This window comes from Taeniopygia guttata, chromosome 2 (assembly GCF_048771995.1).
Source record: "Taeniopygia guttata chromosome 2, bTaeGut7.mat, whole genome shotgun sequence".
Taxonomy (NCBI): domain Eukaryota; kingdom Metazoa; phylum Chordata; class Aves; order Passeriformes; family Estrildidae; genus Taeniopygia; species Taeniopygia guttata.
Window position 1 is genome coordinate 16723656 of NC_133026.1, and position 21647 is coordinate 16745302.

Genomic DNA, 21647 nt, shown 5'->3' on the forward strand with positions numbered 1-21647 from the left:
TCTTGGTCTCCTCCTCTGGACACACTCTGATAGTTTATCCTTCTTGCATTGAGCTGCTCCAGAGTGCACACAGGACTTCAGGTGTGGAGCAGCTTCCTTTGGGGAAATGCAGCTCCGAGTTTGTGCAGAACAGTTTGCTGAGCCTCGGGACATGTGATTACAGTGAGTGCAGTAGGAAGATGGGGATGCCAAGTGGTAGCAGGTCATGCTGCTTGCATGGCTGATATGTCTTAGCTTTGTTTGGATAAAGTAATTGTAATCTATTCTGCTGACATTTAGGTATATATAGCACTTATGCCCTGTAATCAGGGCTCTACTTGCCTGAAATAAAGTGTTACTAAGAGACCCAACCCTATATTTAACCGCGAGCTGAAAAAGCAATATGGAGAAACAATGTCAAAATTACAGAAAACTGTTGCCAATAACAAGTTGCTTAGTCTTCCTTGTCCTCTTGCTTTAGAGAAATTGGCATCTTAAGGAAGTCTGTGGATTGTGATCCTACATTCCTTCTTCTCTGAGTTTAGGGACAAATTGGAAAGTTACTGGCTTGCAGTTCTCTGTGGCACTGGGCAATTTTTGTATGATGTGAAAGTTCTTAAAAGCATTGCATGAAATGGCCTGAAAAGCTGCCATTAAAGGTGGTGGTGTAATCTTAGCTTTTTTTTATGACCAAGGAAATGTCATTGAAGTGACTTTTTACTCTTCCTTAAACTCATAAATTTGAGTTGCAGTGGTTCAGGAGTAAAATGACTGTTGAAGTTTTAATTGTTTTTCTTTTTTATTTTTATAACTCCATATGTGTGAGCTTTATTAAAATGTTTAGATACCCTTATATTAGCTTGGTCAGAGACACTTCAGTCTCTATTTACTGTAAATTGTTCTGGGCTACCATGCTCTAGCACATGGGCAGAGTGGTATCTACAGCACAGGATAATAAAAGAACTTGATTTGCTGTATCATTGCTGTGCTTCACTTAGCCTTGAGGCTACTTCTAAGGAATCAAACAGTTAAAATTTAACTCTACATCCTGCTGTTCAACTGTTTGTTGGTTTTTAAAATTTTATATGATTTAAAGAAGACAAATAGTGGAGGCAGCTAATAATTAACAGTTCATTCAACCACCAAGCTTCTGGAATAGCTTGACTAGTCTCTGGCACTCAGTTGTAATGGCAAAGGGGTTTGTTTGATGAGTTCATTTAAATTTGCTTCCCAAAGGAAACACATTGTCCTTCTGGAATGACTGTCTTTTCCTTCTCCAAATCAATATAAAGCTTGCCTTTGTCTCAGTGGATTATGTTGTCTAGGAGTGAAAATCCCTGCCCTTTTCCCCAGATTTTAAATTGTGCTATGTATTTGTTTCAGCAGAGGTCAAAGGCACCTGAAGCTGGTCTGACTGCTTGCAGGTGCTTGTTAGCCTGTGCTAACCCATGCCAGTTAGCCATACTTTGCTCCTCTCCATCTTTGTTATCTGTAACTAGGTTTTGTGCATAAAATCACAAACCAGCTACAGTTTAGCTGTCTTGTTACCATATCAGAAGAAACACTCATAGCTGCAGATGTCAAGTGTGACCAGAGCTTTGATAATGGTCTGTTTTTTAACTGTGACCTGGTATATGTGGCTTGTCTTTCTTGGAAATTTAACTGTTGACTGGCTGGAAAGCTTTGCTGTCCTACTAAAAATTGCTTGTGTGTTGAGTTTTTCCTCTTTTGAAAGTGAAAAATATCACCTATGACCAAACAATAAACTTCCACATGAACATCAAGTAGATATAAATGAAAATAGAAGAATGACCAAATGTTGTGTGGTTTAGTTTCCATAGTGCTCACATAAGACTTAATAATATGCAGATCTAAAAAAGCCCAATAATTTATTTAAGAAGTAAGATGCTGTCTGGTAGCTCTGACGGGCAGCCTATTGCTGTGGGCAAAGCATATGCTGTGAGCCTTTGCTTTGCATAGGGGTAAAATCCTGCCTTGCTTTTCCAGTGCACCAGATGTGGTAGGAGTTGAAATCTGGTTTGCTTTGAGCAGCAGATTAGTCTCTTGCACAGGCATACCTGAATGCCTTTCAGGATTTACATATATGCCCTGTAGCTTGCCCTGCACTGTGGTACAGATACTCTACTTTTTCTCACTGAAATTCATGCCAAGACTTTACAAATTACTGCTCCATACTTAATTTTGGATAAGCTGTCTGATAAAATTAATATGTAGTATTTTCCTGTTCTATGAGGTATTTTCATTAACAGCAATTTATTGCAATATTATTTAAGTCAGTTTCCAAAGCATGTACGGTACAACATCTCTTCCTGGAATTTCTTATCCTCGGTTCCAGTAATTTATGGAATTTTCATTGTCCATTGCAGGGAGGAAAAGTCAGTTTCACAGACTACCTGCTAGAAAAAGATGGGGGGTTTTTGTACTGTGAAGGACTTTGTTTTGCCTTTTTTATTTTGCGGTCAGTGTTAAGAGAACTCTTAGTATAAAGATGCATATTTGTCCATCCACTGAACAAAAAATGAGTTTCTTAGTAACAACAGATTTGGTTTGTGAAGATGAACTAGAAGCATGGATTTATTTCTAGGGACCTAGCTGTATTTTAGAGAAACCTACTTTGAAACATTGTTGTATGTTTTTTAAATTGATGTTCTCAGCCTCCTAAATTGCTCCATTATTCAGGGGACTTTAAAATTGGTTCTTTTTCTCTCCTATGCAGGGCTCATGTATTAAAAAAATATGGAGAGTTGCTTATTATTTAAGAGTTTTGTAAGATAGTTTGTGACCTGCTGTTACTGAACAGAAAGGTGCAGTTTGTGCAGAAAAATTGGAAGAGAGATGAACATGTAGCACAGCCCTCATAATTCTTTCAGCAAGATCAAGAAAACAGTGAAAAGGCAGAACTAATATGTATGTTTCAGTCTCTAAAAGGAAAAGAACAAATAATAGCTGCATTGGAAAAAATTAGACCAATCTCATTCTTTAGTCTTCATTCTATCATCTGTGAAATCGGTTGCCAGAGAAAACGTGGGTGCAGTGGGTGATACCTGATACTGATGGAGGTAAATACTTGATGAATAGGATTGTCTCATTTGGAAAGGCATTTTTAAAATTCCTGATTTAAGGATTTTTCAGAATGTGAGCGTTTAGAACAATAAAGCATGTTCCAAAGTTTTACTAGAATATTTTCTTTATTCCAAATAAGCTAATGAAGACATGCACACTTAATGTCTTGCATTGCTCTGGAAAATTACAACTCTTATTTCTATTAAGATTCTATGTGCTTTAAAAGTAAAAGAACCTTTTGCAGTGTTTCAAGTATTCTGTTATTTAGCTTGAAGCTGTGAAAATCACTGTTTTTAGGTGTTCCTCTACCTTTATTCCTGCTTGTAGTCTGCAATGCTGCCTATCTGAACTGTTAAGGAAGGGTCTTACATGTTTGTCTTTGTGTAGTCAGGAGAATTTAAGATTATTTGAGCATGTGCACCAGTTAATGAAAACAACAGTTCAGCTGAAGACATTTCACAGTGACCGCTGAATGCTGGCTTTCCTAGAAATGTTAATTTCCTGAATACTAATCTTGCTTTTTTAATCTTGGCTCACATAGGAGTAGAAATATCAACTCATTTTATACTTCATCTTTGACTTTGCTTCACTAAACAAACCATGTGCTTCAGAACAGTAATTTTAGATTAAACCATTTTTAGGTATGTACCTAAATAAGGTAGGATTTAGGATGACAAGGATTTTTCTTTCTGAACCTTCACTGTTTTTTTCTATGATAGCCTTTCTAGTAGGAATTGATGCTTATAGACTAAGATTTATTTTCCTCAGCGGATAAGTGGCTTGAGAGGTTGTGCTCAAAGGGGCATTTTTTTGTCAGATACCATCTCCTTCAATGTGAACCTGAGGTTCTAGTAGGTACTTAAGCTGGTACATTCAATCCCTGAATCTTGAAATAGGCTTCCTAGAAATGGGACTTCTATGGCATCCAATCTAGGGTTTAAGCTGTGATTATATTCATGTAGAAGAATGTGTCTGTTATGTGAAGCTTTGTTTTTTCAAAGACTGCTGGGCTGATCTTTGTCTCTTTTTTTTAATTATTATTTTTCTGAATAGAATGCAGCGTATTTTGTATTCCTTTACTTGCAAAGCTTTGTTTTATTCTTTCAGTAAAGCGGCTATAAACAGTATGACTGAAACTAGTCCCAGTGCTGAAATTAGTTCCTACCTGTGCAGACTCTCACTCTGATATGCTCTGATGGCTTTGCTGAAAGAAATTACCACACAGACTTCCCAAGCTTAGTCCCCTCTGGGGCTCTGAGCAAATTGCTTAGCTTGTCTGTCCTGGTTTCCCAGCTGTGGAGCTGGAGTAATTTATTACCAGTGTCAGTCATAAGAACACTGAGGGTTAATCTGTGAGGACTGTATCTGCATAGTGTCTATAGGATGTTGAAGCAGTAACATAGAATCGTAATTTTATTATTAATATTGGTTATTTCATTAAGGTGTAATTTTCTACCAACATTTGTATAGATTAAACTCATTTCATCAATAAACTGGCATCCTTCCAGCAGCATTAACTTCGTTCAGACTCTTTGTCTAACAGTGAAACCTAAACATGCAGCTAGCTCTGTAAAGAAAACAGCAAATGCTTAAAGAAACCCATACTTTCTTGTTTTTAATCTAGACTGTGGACATCCATAAAGAAAAGGTCGCTCGCAGAGAGATAGGCATTTTGACGACCAATAAGAACACATCAAGAACTCACAAAATTATAGCACCAGCGAACATGGAACGTCCTGTAAGGTATATTCGAAAACCTATAGACTACACGGTGCTGGATGATGTTGGCCATGGCGTGAAGGTAAGAGCTCCTGGACACTTGAGGACTCCAAGTAACACAGACAGAAGACAGGGTCGGGGCAGGATGTTACTGATACTCAAATGTTTAGTTCTTTGTGATAGGAAGGATTATGGGTGTGATATGCTCCCACATGCAAACATTTCAATAACAAAATGGATTGTTTTACAGTGAGGGTTTTTTGAGCAGTGTTTTCCATACCCTTGTGACTGTCAGCGATAGTCACAGTGTCAGGAAATAATGGCTCATGATCTTAGGCTAATGACTTGTCAAAAAAGCCATGACTGACTTTTAAAATTATCACTACTTCCTCCTCTGCATTAAGCTGTCACTGCCACTCAGTTTTTCTCAGTAACTAAAGAAATAAAGGAAGTCATCTCTTATGGGGAAGTTGGCTGGTGGGCTTGGGGCTTTTTGGTGGGTGAACACAAGAAAGGGGGTCAGCTAGTTTGCATTTAAATCTCATTGGCATTTGATGTCTTACTCCTATTGGATAGCCTAACTTTCCTTTTCTCTAAATAAAAACCTTAATGAGATAATGCCTACCTCTCCTGAAATGGTTGTAGTTGGAGTGAATTAATATAATGTCATTTGCTCCCTGGTCATCTTTTTATAAAAAATACTTCTGTATCCCTCTAGACCAGGTGTTCAAGGTATATTCAGTTTGCAACAATCTTCTCTTGGAAGGCATTTATTCAAAACCTGTGTATCCTCTAAAGGATAGCACATCCTCTTGATGTGCTCTGGTCAATAAGTGGTGCAGCTGTATCAGCCCATCACATGCCCTTTGAATCGCTGAGCTTGAGGAACAGAGACCAGGGTACCTCCTGCTTTGTAGTAACCCTCCAAATGTCCACAGGAGTCCTAATTCCAACACACGTTAGAGAGCAGTTCTATACCATGACAGCTGTAGGCTATGAATTAATGTAGTGACTTTAGCCTACTTGATTTTTTTTTTTTTGTTTATAGGTAAACCTGTAACTCCGGATTGGTTTTCAGTAATAAATTAAGCCAGTCTTGATGAATAAGTCTTGTGTAGAAGCCTGACACAGACAGGCATGTACTGAATTGCTATAAAATAGAAACAGTAAAGTCAGAGAAACTGATGATTTTTCAATATAGCCTGCATTTTAAGAGAATGTTCTACAAATAGAGAGTGCAGAAATTCAATGTCAGGTTATTGGTTTCTGCATTTAACTGCTCGAGGGATCAAGTGCTGTATAAAAGTCAAATAATTACTATTAGTCTCTGAAATTGATGCTTTGCTGAACTTTTTGTGTTATGCAGACTCAAAACAGGTTGCTTGATCCACAAAGGCTGAGGTTATTAAGGGTTAGCTGTTGCATCTTCCATTATCAGTATTTCCCTTTGGGAGTACTAATGTCTTCATTCATGTGGCCCTCTTTTTTTAGTGGGTGCTGTTTACTCATTTCTAAGGAGTTCTTACGGAATTGTTTTGCTGAAGGGTTTTTTTGAATGTTGGTTGTTTATTCTATACTAAAAGCTTTTCAGAGGTAAAAAAGCCTCTGGTAATAACCAAATTGCCAACTCAATTACAAGACCGCTGCAAATTATATCTTGATATTGTTTCATTGAGTGACTTGCCTAAGTCTGTTTTACAGCTGTCAAAGGCATAAAACAGTTGGTATTTTCTATGTAGACTTGTTACACAAATGAAATAAACTGCCAGCCAGATCTCAGGTATGTAGTTCAGGTTGGCTGCCACGTGTTAGAGACACTGTTGAAAAGAGTGTGCTGAGTTAATGACACAATTAAATGTTATAGCCGTCTTGCTACTTGAGTTCCAAGAGTGTGCCACAGATCAAGGCTCTGACAGAAGTAGCTTATTTAGTCACCTAGATGTAGGTAGTGATGTTACAAGAAAATCAAACCAAAACAACTTAAGAAGCTGGATCAAGTCCTGTTGGAAGTCAGCACAAATGAAAGATGATGCTGAAAATCTGAGTTGCCTCTTGAATCTACAGTTAGGGGAGAGCATGCAATAAACTGTATTACAAACTTGTCTCATCCAGAGTAGTTTTAAAAGATGCTTCAGTCTCTGTTGAGTCTTATTTTCTTGAGCAAAGTTTTCATCTCAAGCTGGACAGCAACATGTCCAATAAGGCCTGAGAAACCCATGTTTTTCTAGAGAAAAAGAAGTTTGAAGTCTGGTTAGAACCATTGTTGGTTTGACTAACTTGCAGATCCTTGAATGTTTTCTGCTGTAGTAACTGTCAGTAAGAGACAACATAACACATATATTGGCATTTACATATTAAATAAGAGTTATAAAACAGTTTAAAATCTGCAAATGACAATTTATTGCTGTTAGTGGGACTCTGTCCTGGTGTAGGATTTGATAAAGAAACATAAAGGAAAAATACAAGGAGGAGAAGTCAAAGATAAAGACTGGATTATACCCTTTTTCTGCTTTTATGTATTTAAATATTCATCCTAGGAAAAATGTTGTTTAAATACGCAATATATTTTATAAGGTGACCCTGAATTGTTTCATATGGGAATCATAGATAAAAATAATGTCTCACAGAGTTAAATAATGAAATTAGGGAGGTGTGTAGTCCTCAGGGTAAATGCTGTCTTCACCATTCATCTTCCATCTGAGCAAATGCAAAACCACCTCCTGTGTATACTTACAGTTCATTTTCTTTGTTTGTCTCTGCTTGTCGTGGCTGTGTAGAAAGGATGCAAAAGCAGATGCATGTGCTTGGGGCATGGAGAAGGGCTCTGCATCCCTCTGTGTCTCACACACAGGCAGCAATTTCTGTGGGGGCAGGTGAGGGCAGAGGTGGCAGTGATGGGTAAGCAGCTGCTCTCCATTGCAGGTTTCCTCACTGATGGGAGACACTTCCTTGGAAGGCAGTGCTGTTTCCTCCTCCAGCACAATCTTGGTTGAAAAGATTTTTGTAGAGGATCCTAGGATCACAGAGGTGCTTTCTCTTTTAGCCTGAAACCTCCATGGCAGCCCCAGAGTGCCCCAGCTGTTGTACTCCCTGCCCCTTCCCTTTGCAGGGACAGATACAGACAATGTCTCCAAAAGTTGCTTTTTTAAAATATATGTTCCTGTGAAGCCAAGGCTGGCATCAGTCCAAATCAGGAGGGCTTTTTAAGTTGGTTTGCTAGCAAGAAGGCTTTCCTTTGCAATACAAATGTGTTGGTGGCTCCAAGAAACACAGAGGGAAGCATTTTTGCTGGTCTGTGAAATGGTTGCTCAGCTGTCACCCTCTGGGCATAGGGGAATGTAGCTGAAGTAATTCTTTGTAAACAAGAGTAAGTGTCATTATCTACCTTCCTGTGTAGAGCTTGGTTTAAAATTATTAGGCAGAGGCTACTTTAACATTTCCTTCCTCCTCCTTTTTTTTTTTTTTGTGAAAGGAAAGAAAAAAATACTGTGCCAGCAAATAAATAGGTCAAACACAATTACTCATACAGAAAATCCTTAGTTTAAGAGTGGGGAGAAGGAGGAAGCTTGGAAGCTGCCTTAAAAACCTTAAATTTGCCCTTAAAAGCCAAATTCAAATTGGCCTTTGAATTTATAATAATCTTCTTTTTGAACAGAAAGCAGGTGGAATTGCAGCAATTTGTTAAATGGCAGCTAAGTAGGAAATTGAAGTGATGATGCCTTATGGTTAAGGCAGATAAAATGTTGAATGCATGCCTAATTGAAATGCCTAATAGCTGTAACTGGATCAAGTTTATTTTATGGAACTAATAGTTCTTCAAAACCAAACTTGAATTGTATATGAAGATAGATCGCTTTTCAGTTTTATTTTTAAGGAAAAATATTGTAATTTTGTCACCATAAAGAAATCTGCATTTTAGCACATGAAAGCTGTAAGAAGCTTTTGAGCCCTGAAAGTTAAACAGGAGTTAAGCATTCAGAAATCTTTCTAAGCAAATGGAAGTTGGAAGGACTCCCTTAAAGAAGGGATTGGGCCAGAACTTGACAAACACTAAGTTTAGAGAAGGGAGTCTTGCTCTTACCCTTGTGCTTCTCAGCATGTCCTACTTGTCTGCAGTCCATATGCTTATATCTGTGTCAGTGCAAAACAAAAATGCAGATAAAATGCTGATGTCAGGGTGAAAGGCTACCTAATCGAGCTCACTTAGCCTTTAGGATAAGACTTTTTATGTGTAGCTGCTGGAATATTAAATTTTAAATAATTCACCCTAATAAAACCCAAGCGAGATAGAGATCCTGAACTGGAGCTGCTGCTGCCTTTGTCCCCTTACCAGCCTCTGCAGACATTCACGCTTCAAAGGATGTCATGTTGCCAGTTTCATTAATGTCACATCATCCCTCTGGGGTCACCGCCAAACAGTAAATATTGCTGTAGGGTAAAGAATGCTTCTCTGGGGGAAAAGGAACTTCCTGTTGCCTACTCTAATGACTCTGTTGTGAGTGTTAACACTGTGTGCTTTCCATAGGGCACTTGCTACTGGAAAGTCAGAAGTGTGCCTAGTGCCATCTGACATAATGTAGGTTTCAAGCCTTTCAGCTTGCAAATGAAACTCAAAACTTTGGGATCTCCTTATTTTCTAATATTTTTTCTATGTTAGTCTTACTTTATTGTAGTTAGATTCAATGTCACCAACTCAACTGAAAAATCTTGAACTATTTAAAAGTAGGAATCTAGGTATCTTTCTCTGAACAAGACTAGTGAGTGCTGAGAGAGCAATGTTAAGTTTGTCTATCATCCAAAACAGGTTTTTGTATGCTAATGCTTTTTAATTGGAAAGTTAAAAAAAAATTGAAGGAGAGAAGCAATACTGGCTAATTACATCTGGTTACCATTAACAGAAGACTAATGACTAGGTTGCAAATATTAGTAGGAGAGGTTAAATTTCCTTGAAGAGAGACTTACCTACATATGTTCAATTTTTAAAGAAATACTGATTTGAAACCTACCTTTCCTGAAAATAGTCTGTTTTACTATAGACTATAAGGAAATCTAGACATTCTGATAAGAAAATTGAGATACAGGCATAATTTCTTTAAAACTGCACAAAACTAGTGTGGCAGAAATGTTTTACCCTGAGTGTTTGACAGCCTTATACCATCTGCCTGCTGGACAACATCTTTGATTACATATTCTACCAAACTGTATCTTGATTTCTGAAAGGAAACCATGTTCTAGGCTTGGTGCTTTACTCTATCATTTCCTTAGGCAACGCCTACCTTCACATACAAGCACCTTTCCAGCTTCTGATTTTCTTGCTCTGTCTCACCACGTCATATTTCAGACCTGCCACACCAATACAAGAGGCAATCTTGTGCAAAATTGCCTAGCTGCACACACATAATAGCATTTCAAAAGATCTTTTGGCCAGCTACCTTTCTGTAGGGGCATTCTCCCATGACTAATAAAGGAAGTACCTTTTTAAGTAAAAGGGAAGTTTACTAAAGAATAAAGAGTGACCGTGTGGGGTTTTTTTCTGTTGTGGCTGACAACTGTGATTATTGGTTAAAGATAACCTATCTTAGGCTGAATATTGCTTTTACAGACCCCATGTATAAAAGTTTCAAGTTTGCCAGATACTTACTGTTAGTGGAGATAAGACTGGCACACTTTAAACCCTTGTTTCCATTGAAGAGCGTTTATATTGGGTGGTCTTTAGTGACTTCTTTCAGTCATCCTAGATATGGCAGGATATAGAGTGAAATTGGCTCTTTAAACTCAAAAGTCGGAGAAATAATGAGTGAATATAGCAGGGGAAGTACAACCTGCTTAGAGATTTGAAGTTTCTGCACTCTGAAATTGGAGAGTTCATAGCTGAAATGTGCAGGAGAAACTTGCTGAATATCAGCGTGATAGGGATTTTGCTTCTGTGTGCAGGTGGTCTTTTGTGTGCTTACAGATACATTTGCTCACAGAAATAAGTTATTTGCAATCATCCCTACCCCTAGTTTTCTAAGCAGTTTATAGCTCAAATTATAGATTTATAGTTCCCTGAATCATGACTAATGTTCCCTCATGACTTGTTACGTGGCATGAAAACTATTAAAAACAGTTAGTTGACTGCCTCATGAGGCAGCCAGTGGAGTCCCTTGGTGTCTTGACTACTGGTGGGTACTTTTGATTTCCTCACACCCTTCCTTTTCATGCCATTCTTGGTCTTGTCCCTTTGACCTCAAGTACAGCAACCTGCAGTACTGCCTTTGGCAGCAGGTGTTTTTGTACTCTTCAGACTACCAGAACTGAATATGGCTGGAATTGCCAAAAGAGTTGCCTTAAGCGAATAAGTCTCTTGGTATTAGCAGTCATTGCTTGTCCTTCCAAACCCTCAGCTGAAGTTCTAAAGTCCGGGTGCTTTGAATTTCTGGCATGAGTTACAGGAGCAGCCTGAATTTTGGCTTTGATAAATGCCTTGCATGGCTGTTGCAAACACCTGTTCTGCCTGTTGCCTTAATTGCTTTGCTCCTTTGCAGCCCATTGCTGGCTCTCAGTCCTAGGCCAGCCTGCTCTCCCATGCTGACCAAACCCTATGGATGTGTCACTGCCCTAGCTGTAACATTTTGGAAATGCAGCAGCATTGACTCTTATTTCTCGAACCTGAGAATGTGGTTTCTTTCTCCTAGTTTTGTGACAGCCCTTAAAGCTTTATGCAGGACAGCCACATGCTTGCTGGCTTTTCCCTGGAAAGGCAAGATTGTTCTGCTTCTGTAAAACATGATCTGCTATATCATTGCAAGAAACCCCAACCAATGCTGCTGCCTACCATATTTCCTTCCTGGGAACATCCTGGTCTGTCTAGTTCTCACCCTCAGCATCACAAGCATCCCCAGCAAGCCTACAGACTGTTTTTGTTCTGATGTGTGCCACCCAGGATGCTGATATTGGGTTGAGAAACGTCTCCTGTGTGTGCAGTAATACAAGTAGCAGGAGGAGAAGGGAATCATGCTCCTCACAGCTTCTGCTGGAGTTCTCAGGGATGCTCTTCATTTGAGTTTTTTTCATTTTACACCTCTTGTCTCTTATTTTATACCCTCTCAGAGCAGTCTCTTCCCTCTTCAAGCTGTGAACCGTATGCATGTTACCACTTCTCCTCCTCATGCCCTGCATTTCCCTCCTTTCTGGCTCTGACCTTCCTGGTACTGATCTGGCACTCGGTGATGGTCATGTTCTCCCAGCAGGCTGGCTGGCTTAGAGGCTTTTGTAGAGAGGTGCTTGCATATTCATTAAGCACATACCTGCCACTCCTTTAGGTTTTCTGCTGCCTTTTCTCACCTTTTTCTTCAAATCACACTGAGTCTAGACCCTGCTGCATAAACTGTTCTCGATTCTAGGCAGATTTGATTTTTATTGCTTAGAAAGCACCACATTTGCAAGAAATGCAGCAATGTTGACCTTATAAGATCAGTCGATAAGTTAAAAAAAAAGTCTCCTCCTAATTAATTAGCTTGTTAACCATGATTAAATAGCCATATGGTTCATCTTGTTTTGGTTTATTTGCTTTCCTCCCTTACTTAGGTGCTTTGGATCAGGAGTTGCTTTCCCATTTGAATCCCAGTTCCTTTTGTGTTCTGGCCTGTTTTCCTGCATGTATGACTTTTGTTTATATTGACAACAACATCTACAGACCTTTTTACATATAGAAAGGAGTATGACAGCAGTTTCTAATTCTGAGCAAACAAGTGTGTATCTGTCTGTATATTGTTTAACTAGTAGCAAAAGAGATGAAGCTCACCTGATGTAGTCCTAGAGACAGAAATAAAGGTCAAGAGCTGTTGGACTTCAGATAAATGTTTGGTGTACTTAGCAGTAGAAAGGCTTGAAATAAGATGAAGTGAATCATTGCTACATGTTGATACTCATACTGTCACTGCAGTGGAGGCAGACTGTAACAGGGATTAGGAGTGGGATGGAAGTACTCACCATAAATACTGAGTGACACTGCACAAGGGAAGGAAAGGAAGGAAGCTTTTTGGTTTTGTATTTTTGAGGCAGGCAAATTTAGTAGTAGCAGCTAGATAAGAAACAAGGCCAGCCTTCCTTTTAAGCCTTCAAAAAGGTTTCTAGCTATGTCTGCTGCAGGAGGAAAGAACCAAGAGTTTCATTTTTTTTGCCTCCTTTAAAAAATTTGTTTTATTATGCCATTGCTGTTGGCAGCTGGTGAAGTGAGGGGAAGGGTCACATATTCCTGTGAGAAGAGAAAGCAAATTTCATTACTAAAGGCCTGTTTTAAAAATACACTACTTGGGAGAGTACTCTGGTATCTTGGGAACTGAATCTGCATGTTTATCCATGAAATAAGTATGTGGGGACAGAGGTGGTTTAAATGCCTGTCAGCTCTGTTGATGAACTTATGCCCAGACTGGGAGTAAATGGGTTGACCTTCAAATTTACTTACCAGTGCTAAACTTTTTAATCTGAATTTTAAAACAGGATTTATGTTCCTGTTCTTGTAATATGAATAACTTAAGGGCAGTGGCTTTCAACCTCATTTGATTGGTAAACCAAACTTTTTCAACTGTAAACCAGTTGTTTTTCATTGGTTTTGCAGACCCTTTCAGAAGTCTCAAATGCATGTTTGCTGTATTGCATATTCTAATTACTTTTTTTTTACTGAGTTCATGGATGCCTTTAAACTAATCTGTGTTTCCTGGAGGAGGAGGAGAAGATGCAAACTCACAGTTTGAAATGCTCTGCCTTAGAAGGCTTGTTCTGGAAGTAACAATTTAATTCCAAACAGCCTCAAAAAAATGCATTGGGATTGTTTTGGCTTGGGCATTTGGATTTGATTTTTTTTTTTTTTAATTGGTGAAATTAACCCTTTCAAAAATATGAGCGCCTGTCCCACTCTCCTGTGACACCCTTGATTCCCCCAAAAAAGAGAGAACTTGGCTTGAGTTTATTTAAAATATTACATTTTCTTCATGAAGCTGAGTTTTGATATTTTTTTTCCTCTGCAGTCATGAAGGCTGTTAAAATGATACAGTGGAATCATATAATAACTTGATTCTAAGAGCTAAAATTTCAGAATAACAATCATTATATCCCTGCCAAAATAGTTTTGAGCAGCCAGCGTTGTGCTGGCTTGAATCAGATTTCAATCAATAAACCAGAGGTGAAAGCTGCTGCTGCTCATCCTGTTTAAAAATTCCCTTTTCTTTCTTTTCCATTCAATGCAGCAGCTAGGATTTCTTGAAAACATACAAAGGTTAAGTGTAAAAGCAACAGGCCTGTCAGTTCTCTGGATATTGCTGAAACTGTGGTTTTGTGAATGAATTCTTAAGTGCATATTGCCATTGAAATACCATTGATTTGGTTTTGGACTTGAATGGTCAGCAGAGGGCTTTTCAACCCTTTACTGCCCATGAGGAACCTGGCAGACATACCTGGCAAAGCTTAGTTAAACTTAATTTTGGCACAAGTGCTGTTCCTGTGGTCACTTCATCTGGCACCAAATTTTCAATAAGTGACACAGCAGAATCTCTCTTAGTGTACTGGGATGAGCTAATTATCAGTAGACACAAATGATTTATTTTAAATGTGATTATATTTAGTTTAACCTGTCATATCAGTTGTGATGGATCTGCCATTAATTTTTACCTTTTTCCCCCCTTTTTTTGCCAACGTTAAGTGGCTAAAAGCCAAGGTAAGAAGTATTATTTCTCCTTTGACCCACAGTGCCTCATGTGACTGATAGTAGAGGCTGCAGAGCCATTAAAACTGAAAACTAGCGCTCTCTTACACTCTCTTCTGCTTTCCATAGGATATGTAGATTAAACATGCTATACTTTTTTTTTCATTTACAGCATTTAGCGTGTCAATATATCTGTGATACATTGACATTTGCATTTATACATAGATACATTAATTTCTCTAACACATAGTGCTTTGCTCTGAATTCAGTAGATGCCTTGATTCCCTTCACTTACATTTTTTGCAGGAGACTTCCCAGACAACCTGAATGACTCTGCTAGTCAGATAGCAGGGGCAGATTGAGAAATTCTGGGCCATGCTGGCTGTATTTTACAGTCAGTGTTAAAGTTTGATTTAAAATATTAACATCCAAATGGCAATGAATACAAATGTGAATTCCCTTTAAGAAAAAAAAAAGATAGAAGACATTTGTGCATGAACTTGTCAATTGCCTACCTTTCTCATGTCTGTTGTTAATTAATAGTGAAAATAACATTAAGCTTTTGTTTAGGCTCTTTGTATTTACTGGCTTCTGTCTCGTGTGTAGCTGAAAACTTGCTGTTTGACAGCTGTCTGGGAATTCTCACTTCATATTCTTACACTTAAAAAAAAAAAGCTGTCAGTAATAGAGCTGCTCTGTTACAAAAATAAAATCATGTTTTCCCTTATTTCAGCATGGAAATAACCAGCCTGCAAGAACTGGCACCTTGTCAAGAACAAATCCGCCTACACAAAAACCACCAAGTCCTCCCATGTCAGGCCGGGGAACTCTGGGGTAAGAATGGACTGACTGGTCCTTCCTGTGTAAGAGAAATTTTTAATTGTGCCATTGTTGGTGTTTCCTAAATTAATGGATAGATGGCAATTCTGGTTGCTTTTAACAACAACAACGAAAAAAATTCACAATATCCTTTTCTGTATGAACCCCTTCAGCTGCATTGACTCTTCAGGATGACTGAAATAATTTTTTTTCACAGGGAAGGATTTAATATAGATATGGGTAAATGGGGAGGCTATTGTTATTCCTGGCTTTTGGGAAGAAACCCTTAGTAACAGAAACAAATGTTAAAGTTTTAACTTCAGTGGGAGAAGGACTTTACGAGTAAAGTTCTAGTCTACTCATATTAGAAGAGCTATGAAGTGGCTGTTTGTGCTGTAGTTGTTGCATTATCTAAGCAAAATTGATGGCATTGTGAACACAGTGGCAACATTGATTCTTGCTGGCTTGTGATTTTCATTTTTATACTTAAATGAGGAAGGATTTTCCTCAAGTCCCATTGTGATCAGAGTTCCCTGCATCCTTTTTGCTACTGTGGACCTGTGGGGAGTGAAATCTGCTTATCTTGGTGTGCCAGCAAGTAGTTGTTGCTAGAGACCAAAACATTAATACTTGAGATGCTCAGTGCATGTGCAATATGGTTTTGTCTGTGCAACATCTTCCAAAAGGCATCCTAAATGACCTTCTACTTTATCACACTCGGCCTTCTCCTTATACTGTGGGGGACTGAGGCACGATAAAGCTGGCTGGCATGGTTTTAGTGGCTTCAGGTATGTTGTCTCAGAAAGGCAGGAAGCTGGAAAAATTAGGAGTACTGAGATGGAGCAGGGTGGAGATCAGGGGCAATGGTCAAGGAAAATTAGAATCAGCAGCTCCTTTTCTTGAGGACTTAGCGATTTTTAATCCCCATTTGTTGCTTTGGTGGTAGCATTTGCTGCATATTCCACAGAGAAATTAACCTAGAGGTTTCCTCAGCATGTTTTCTGAAAATTCCCATTGCTCAAGGGCATGAAATCAGTATTCCGGTTGTGTCTCTTATCCCAGCTGAGAGAGTTGTTTATCAGCCCTGGGAACCTTTGTAGCACTTTCATGTCCTTTTGGACGCTTGATAGTGAAACAGAAGCATTGATGTACTGGTGCGCTGCCTCTCTCAGTACTCCCCCCTGAAGAAGCCAGAGCTGTTTGGTTGCCTTGGCTGATGCCTGATAAGGATTAATCAGCTGAATGTCATTTCCAGATGAGCTTGACAAGTGGCAGCAGTTGGCTGAGGGGGAGGAATAATGTGGGCTTGTAAGAGAGATTTCTATCTGCCCTTCTTGTTCAGGAAGTACAGTTGTCTTGAGCAGCCATTCTGCCAAAGCATGAAATATCACAGGCATGATTTACCCTAATTTATGCAGAAAAAATCGCTAGAAACCACAAGGATGCTACTCTTCTCCCTTTGATCCAGAAAACAGAGTAGATATATGTAAAACCAGAATAAGCTTAGTGTGTAACATGGGCCTTTAAGTAAGTGCTGCCTGTTGTGCAGCTTGTCCCTCCAGGGACAAGGACTATCTAAAGGGAGTCCTACATGGAAATCAGTAGAGTTAAAAGTGAAAGAGGCTGAAGTAAGCAGAGGTCTCTTCAAAGGACCGGAGAGACATTGTGGAAATCATTGGGTGCTCTGGTTTGAAGTACCATGGAATTGCTGGAACTGGATGTGGTGGGAGTAGTTGAAGTCATTCCTTGAGGGTCCTGGAGCAAAGCAAGGCTCTGGGCTCCCTGTAGCTCTCCCTGGTGGCAAGGACTGCCAGCATCACTCTTACACACTGGGGCACAGTGAGCTGGGGAGCTCTGAGCAATCTTCCATCTATAGTAATTCTTGGTCTTCCAGCTATAACAATGTATTATTAAAACCTCTTAAAGAAAAAAGCAGAAATACTGTAACTGTTTTGAGATACTGTGGTGTTTTTAAATTAGCTTGTCTGTATGAAGAACTCTAGATAATTTTAATATGTAGGGTGTCACCACCTGTAGATCTGCCAAAAGAGATCAGTTGTTGAAAAAGAAACAAATTTTGTATTCTGGTTGTAAGCAATGGAGATCTAAAGACTACCAAATAAAAATGATAAGCAGGGAAGACTGTTAATGTTCTCCAACTGAAATAACCTTGAAAAGTAAGTTTAGTACTGTTGCTTTTCATACTGTAGAGAGAGAAAGTCAATAAGTTTCTTAAAATACCAGGAAGCTGTATAAGTTAACTCAGTTATAGACAGTAGTTGAACAAATTATTAAATGCCAGTAGTTCAATATTTTTGGTTTTGCTTAGCTCTGGTGCATTGCCAAATTCTGTGTTTTGCAATGGATCTGTCAGTTACTGCTGAGAACTGAAGAGCTCTGCGATTCAGTGCAATGCACTGTTCTTATGGCAATAATGGGTCTGGTAAATACATCTCGAAAGATCCGTGTTATATTTCTGACTTGATGCAGCCTGCTCAGTTGGGGTTCTCTGGGCTTCACTTTCTTGGGCCACAAAATGGAGACAATGAAGCTCATCTATGAGGCACTTTCAGATCTGCTTATGTGAGATGAGGTTGCTCGATTACTGTGTGAAGCAGTGCTCCTAAAAGAAGCACTGATGATTGCAAATGTCACTTTTTCTGTGAATCTTGATTCAGCCTTGCTGATGTTTTAATGAGATGAATACCTTTAGCCAAGAATACTTTTGGAAAAGATTCTGATAGGAAGGGAAGGAGGGGAGGGAAGAAGAGATTGGTACAAAAGGAATTCGTCATGTGCTGACAGGTAACCCAGAGTGTTATGCAGATGTAGCTGTTGTATGTTAGTTTGCTCAAATAATGTATTTTGGGTGGTTAGTTTAGTTTAGGCTTTTTTGACCAGTTTATATGCTGTGGGCCAACTTGTATGGATCTGTCTATGTAAGAGTGGGCTGTTGACTGTGACCTGTCTACCCTGCCTGCTGGAATTTTAATATACTGCAGTGTGGGTCACTACAGTGATCTTTCGTGAAAAATTTAGAAAGTGAATGGATTTAAAACTTCACTTATTTATCCTTTAATCTTCTGTTTCTTTATCTTTCTGTCTTCAAATCTTTTTTTCCTTGACCAGACGAAATACTCCTTACAAAACCCTGGAGCCAGTCAAACCGCCAACAGTCCCCAATGATTACATGACCAGCCCTGCCAGGCTGGGCAGTCAACACAGTCCAGGCAGGACAGCTTCCTTGAACCAGAGACCACGAACACACAGGTAGGCTGTTTTCCCACAGTAACTCTCTCCTGCTTACTAAAGTCACAGAAAAGCATTGAAGATTTGTACCTCTCGGCTTTTTGTTGAAAGGCAAAAAGGTGAGTTATTCTACCACTGCATCAACAGAGCTTTACTGCATTGCTGACTTTCCTAACATAAAGTGCATTCATATTCAATATTCTGACTGTAACTTTTTAAAACTGTTATTTCCTTCTTGAATTGCAAGGCGAAGTGTTTCTCTGAGTCTCTTGCGTGAATTCATTTTTTTTCCAATTTGATTTTTATCACAGGCTTCAAATTGCAGGGAAAAACAGATTAAAGAATTCAGTATAGTTAAGTTAGCTTGTATTTTAGAGACCTTCTTTCTTAATATTTTTCTTATTTTAAAAACTCCCAGTAGGCAGTTAAACATGATAGGTCACTAACAGGGACGGAGAGAGTGTTTTAGACACAGTTGGTGATATGAAATACTGTCAGACTTAAATAACTTCTAAATGTCGCTGCATGAGGATCTCGTTAGTCTGTTTAGCTGGCTACTGTGAATGCTCCTTACTCTTATCTCACAAGATCTTTTTATGTAGGCTGCAGTTAGAAATTCAGCTGCAACCATGGTGACAAGATCAAGGTCTTCAGCAGACAGAACACTAATTTTGAAGGAATTATCATGGCTTCCATTTCAGATTACTGGTTTTCTTTTTTTTTTAAATATTATTTTCTACAGAGATGCATTTGAATGATTTGCACTTGACTCTTGACTGATTTGTAGCTATCCAGGAGTGGTAAATAAACTAGAACTTCACTTAGTACTCTTGATTAACATGGATGAACTAAAGTGAAATTTTGGCTTCAAAATGTCTTATGTGCTTAGTTTCCTTTACATTATTGCTTTAATGCATATAAATTCAAGAGTTAAACTAAGGAGTGCTCCTAGATAAGAATAAGGATAGATTCTACCTGAATTTTGATTCTTTTTCATTACCCTCTAAGAAAATAAATGTTACAGTTTCTGAAGGCATGTCTAGAAATGTTATCCAATAGTTTACTATGTTTTGCATTGCTGGCCTCTGATTTGCATATTGTATTACATTCGTTAGACAAATTTTGAGCTGGCTGTACTGTTAGCTTTCTGACCATCTTAGAAACAAACTTACATATAAAAGGTGTGTGCATAGGTAGTGGGGAGTGTTAGATACACAGAAAATTAAGCACACCATACCCCACACACTACCCCAGGTGGTTTATCATGTCCATTCTCAGTTGAAAATCTAAATATCTGCTCTGAGTAGAGGAAATGTTCCTTCAGCTGACAGCATAATTAATCCTAAATAATTATTTAGAGTTTAGCCATGAAGTCTTCCAGCCCCAGCATACTAGTTCCAATTATTACAAGGCCCCTGAACTACTCCTGCAGTTGTTAATCCATTGCCTAGAACTTGCATGGTTGATTACCTTTTTATTTCTTGAAGAGTTTAATTGCACGTTTTATTCATAGTGATGTTTATCAGCTTAGTTAATTCTGTTTATTAGGAATGTAATGCATCCAGACTTGATTATCTATATGCAATTATAGGTAAAGACAGAGGCATTTAATAGGGAGTTTTTCAACAGTCTGTAATTGAGTTAGGCTAGAAGAGCTCACACAAGAAGTGTGACTGTTGATATGCTTTTGTAGCAGATGCTGTGCTAACACTTGTGTTTTTCTTCTGTAGTGGCAGTAGTGGGGGCAGTGGCAGTCGAGAGAACAGTGGCAGCAGCAGTATTGGCATTCCCATTGCCGTGCCTACACCTTCCCCGCCAACCATCGGGCCAGGTATGTGGGGCTCCTCCCGTGCTGCCTTCAGGCTGCTGGCTACTTCCTTGTGTTTGCAGAGGGACTTTGACTGAACATGGTGGGATAGAAACTGTCCTGAAGTACAGTCCTACTCAGGAAATCACTTACGAGTGCTGAGTGATGTCTAAAGTTTTAATTCTTTAGAAATTAAAAGTAGTTGCAGGACAGTCAGTTACTGAATAACAGATGGTTAAAATACCTTTGCTGGTCCATGTTTTTACAAGACAATCAAGGGTCTTGTACAAGGGGAGTAAAAGACGAATGTATCCTTTTAAAGCCTAACTGTAATTTTAAATGTGTCTACAATTTGGCATTTCTGGATGCCCTGAGAGCAGCAGCAGCTATGTATATGTTTAATTGGAAATATTGGCTTCTGAAATACTCTGCTAACTTTGCCATCTGTGAGGAAAGAACCATGAGAGCTCTTGGAGTGTTGGAGGCACACTCCCTTCTGTTTAAGAAGGGTGAATGGTGAGATTGAGTAGGGTCCTTCTTTACTATTATTATCTTAGTAATAAACAGCCCAGTCACTTACTTTGTGTTTTGCAAGCCCATAAGACATAAGAAAAGAGTAGAGTTCTGGTGTAATGTAATTTTGCTATTGCAGAGATTTCTCTGTTTCTTGGATGACATGTCTTCACTTCCTTATATACATGTAGGCTTTCCCTTCTGGTCCTGCAGTGGTACAAATAGGCATGAAATCTTACTATCATCTGGCATCCCATAAAAGTCAATGAGAATAAAGATTGGCATGTACAGAACCCTGGATAGGATCAGGGTCTGAATTTCTATTAGTTAACTGAAGTTGAATTTTCATATTTATTTGGGAAGCCTATCAAGTGCTTGTATTTTATTTATTTTAACTTTTAATAATATGGCCTAATTAGGAATATAAACTATTTTATTAGCACACATTTCTGTTCCTCCTGGAGCCCCGCCAGCACCACCACTGCCTCCACCTCTCCCGATGGGCAGTCTGATAGGTGAGACTTGTCAATGCTGAAGTGATTGCAGACATCCTGCATAATCAATAATCATCTCTTCCTAATGAACTCAGTGAGGGTGTTTTTTCTTCTGTAGTGGAACCTATGTGATTTTTTTACAAAAATCAGTTCTGGGATTTTTTGGGGTTTTTTTTCAACAAATCTAATCTCCACTAATTTCCTGTGGTTAAAGCCTCTGAAGCTAAATGCACTAGGTATGCAAAAAAGGCTGCTAGTTGCTTCGAATTTGCTCCAAATTGAGCTAAGATCCAATTAA

General features: G+C 38.8%; 1 protein-coding gene and 1 long non-coding RNA gene across 14 annotated transcripts in view; one reads left to right on the forward strand and one right to left on the reverse strand.

Moving 5' to 3' along the window:
• The window catches only part of ABI1 (abl interactor 1), a 76499-nt gene that overhangs the window by 43683 nt on the left and 11169 nt on the right, over positions 1 to 21647 (forward strand). For 4 of the 13 annotated variants that reach the window (XM_030264467.4, XM_072925415.1, XM_030264470.4 and 1 more), the window contains exons 3-8: positions 4688 to 4864; positions 14465 to 14479; positions 15201 to 15301; positions 18416 to 18556; positions 20266 to 20366; positions 21296 to 21370. In XM_030264467.4, the coding sequence (XP_030120327.1) occupies positions 4688 to 4864; positions 14465 to 14479; positions 15201 to 15301; positions 18416 to 18556; positions 20266 to 20366; positions 21296 to 21370 (610 nt within the window). The remainder of the gene's footprint in view (positions 1 to 4687; positions 4865 to 14464; positions 14480 to 15200; positions 15302 to 18415; positions 18557 to 20265; positions 20367 to 21295; positions 21371 to 21647) is intronic. The other 9 variants (XM_030264469.4, XM_030264479.4, XM_030264472.4 and 6 more) reach the window with 5 other exon arrangements.
• LOC115493646 (uncharacterized) lies at positions 4692 to 8097 on the reverse strand. The gene is made up of 2 exons (XR_003958498.4): positions 7517 to 8097; positions 4692 to 7006 (listed from the first exon to the last, which is right to left on the reverse strand). It is a non-coding gene; the product is annotated as an uncharacterized lncRNA (long non-coding RNA).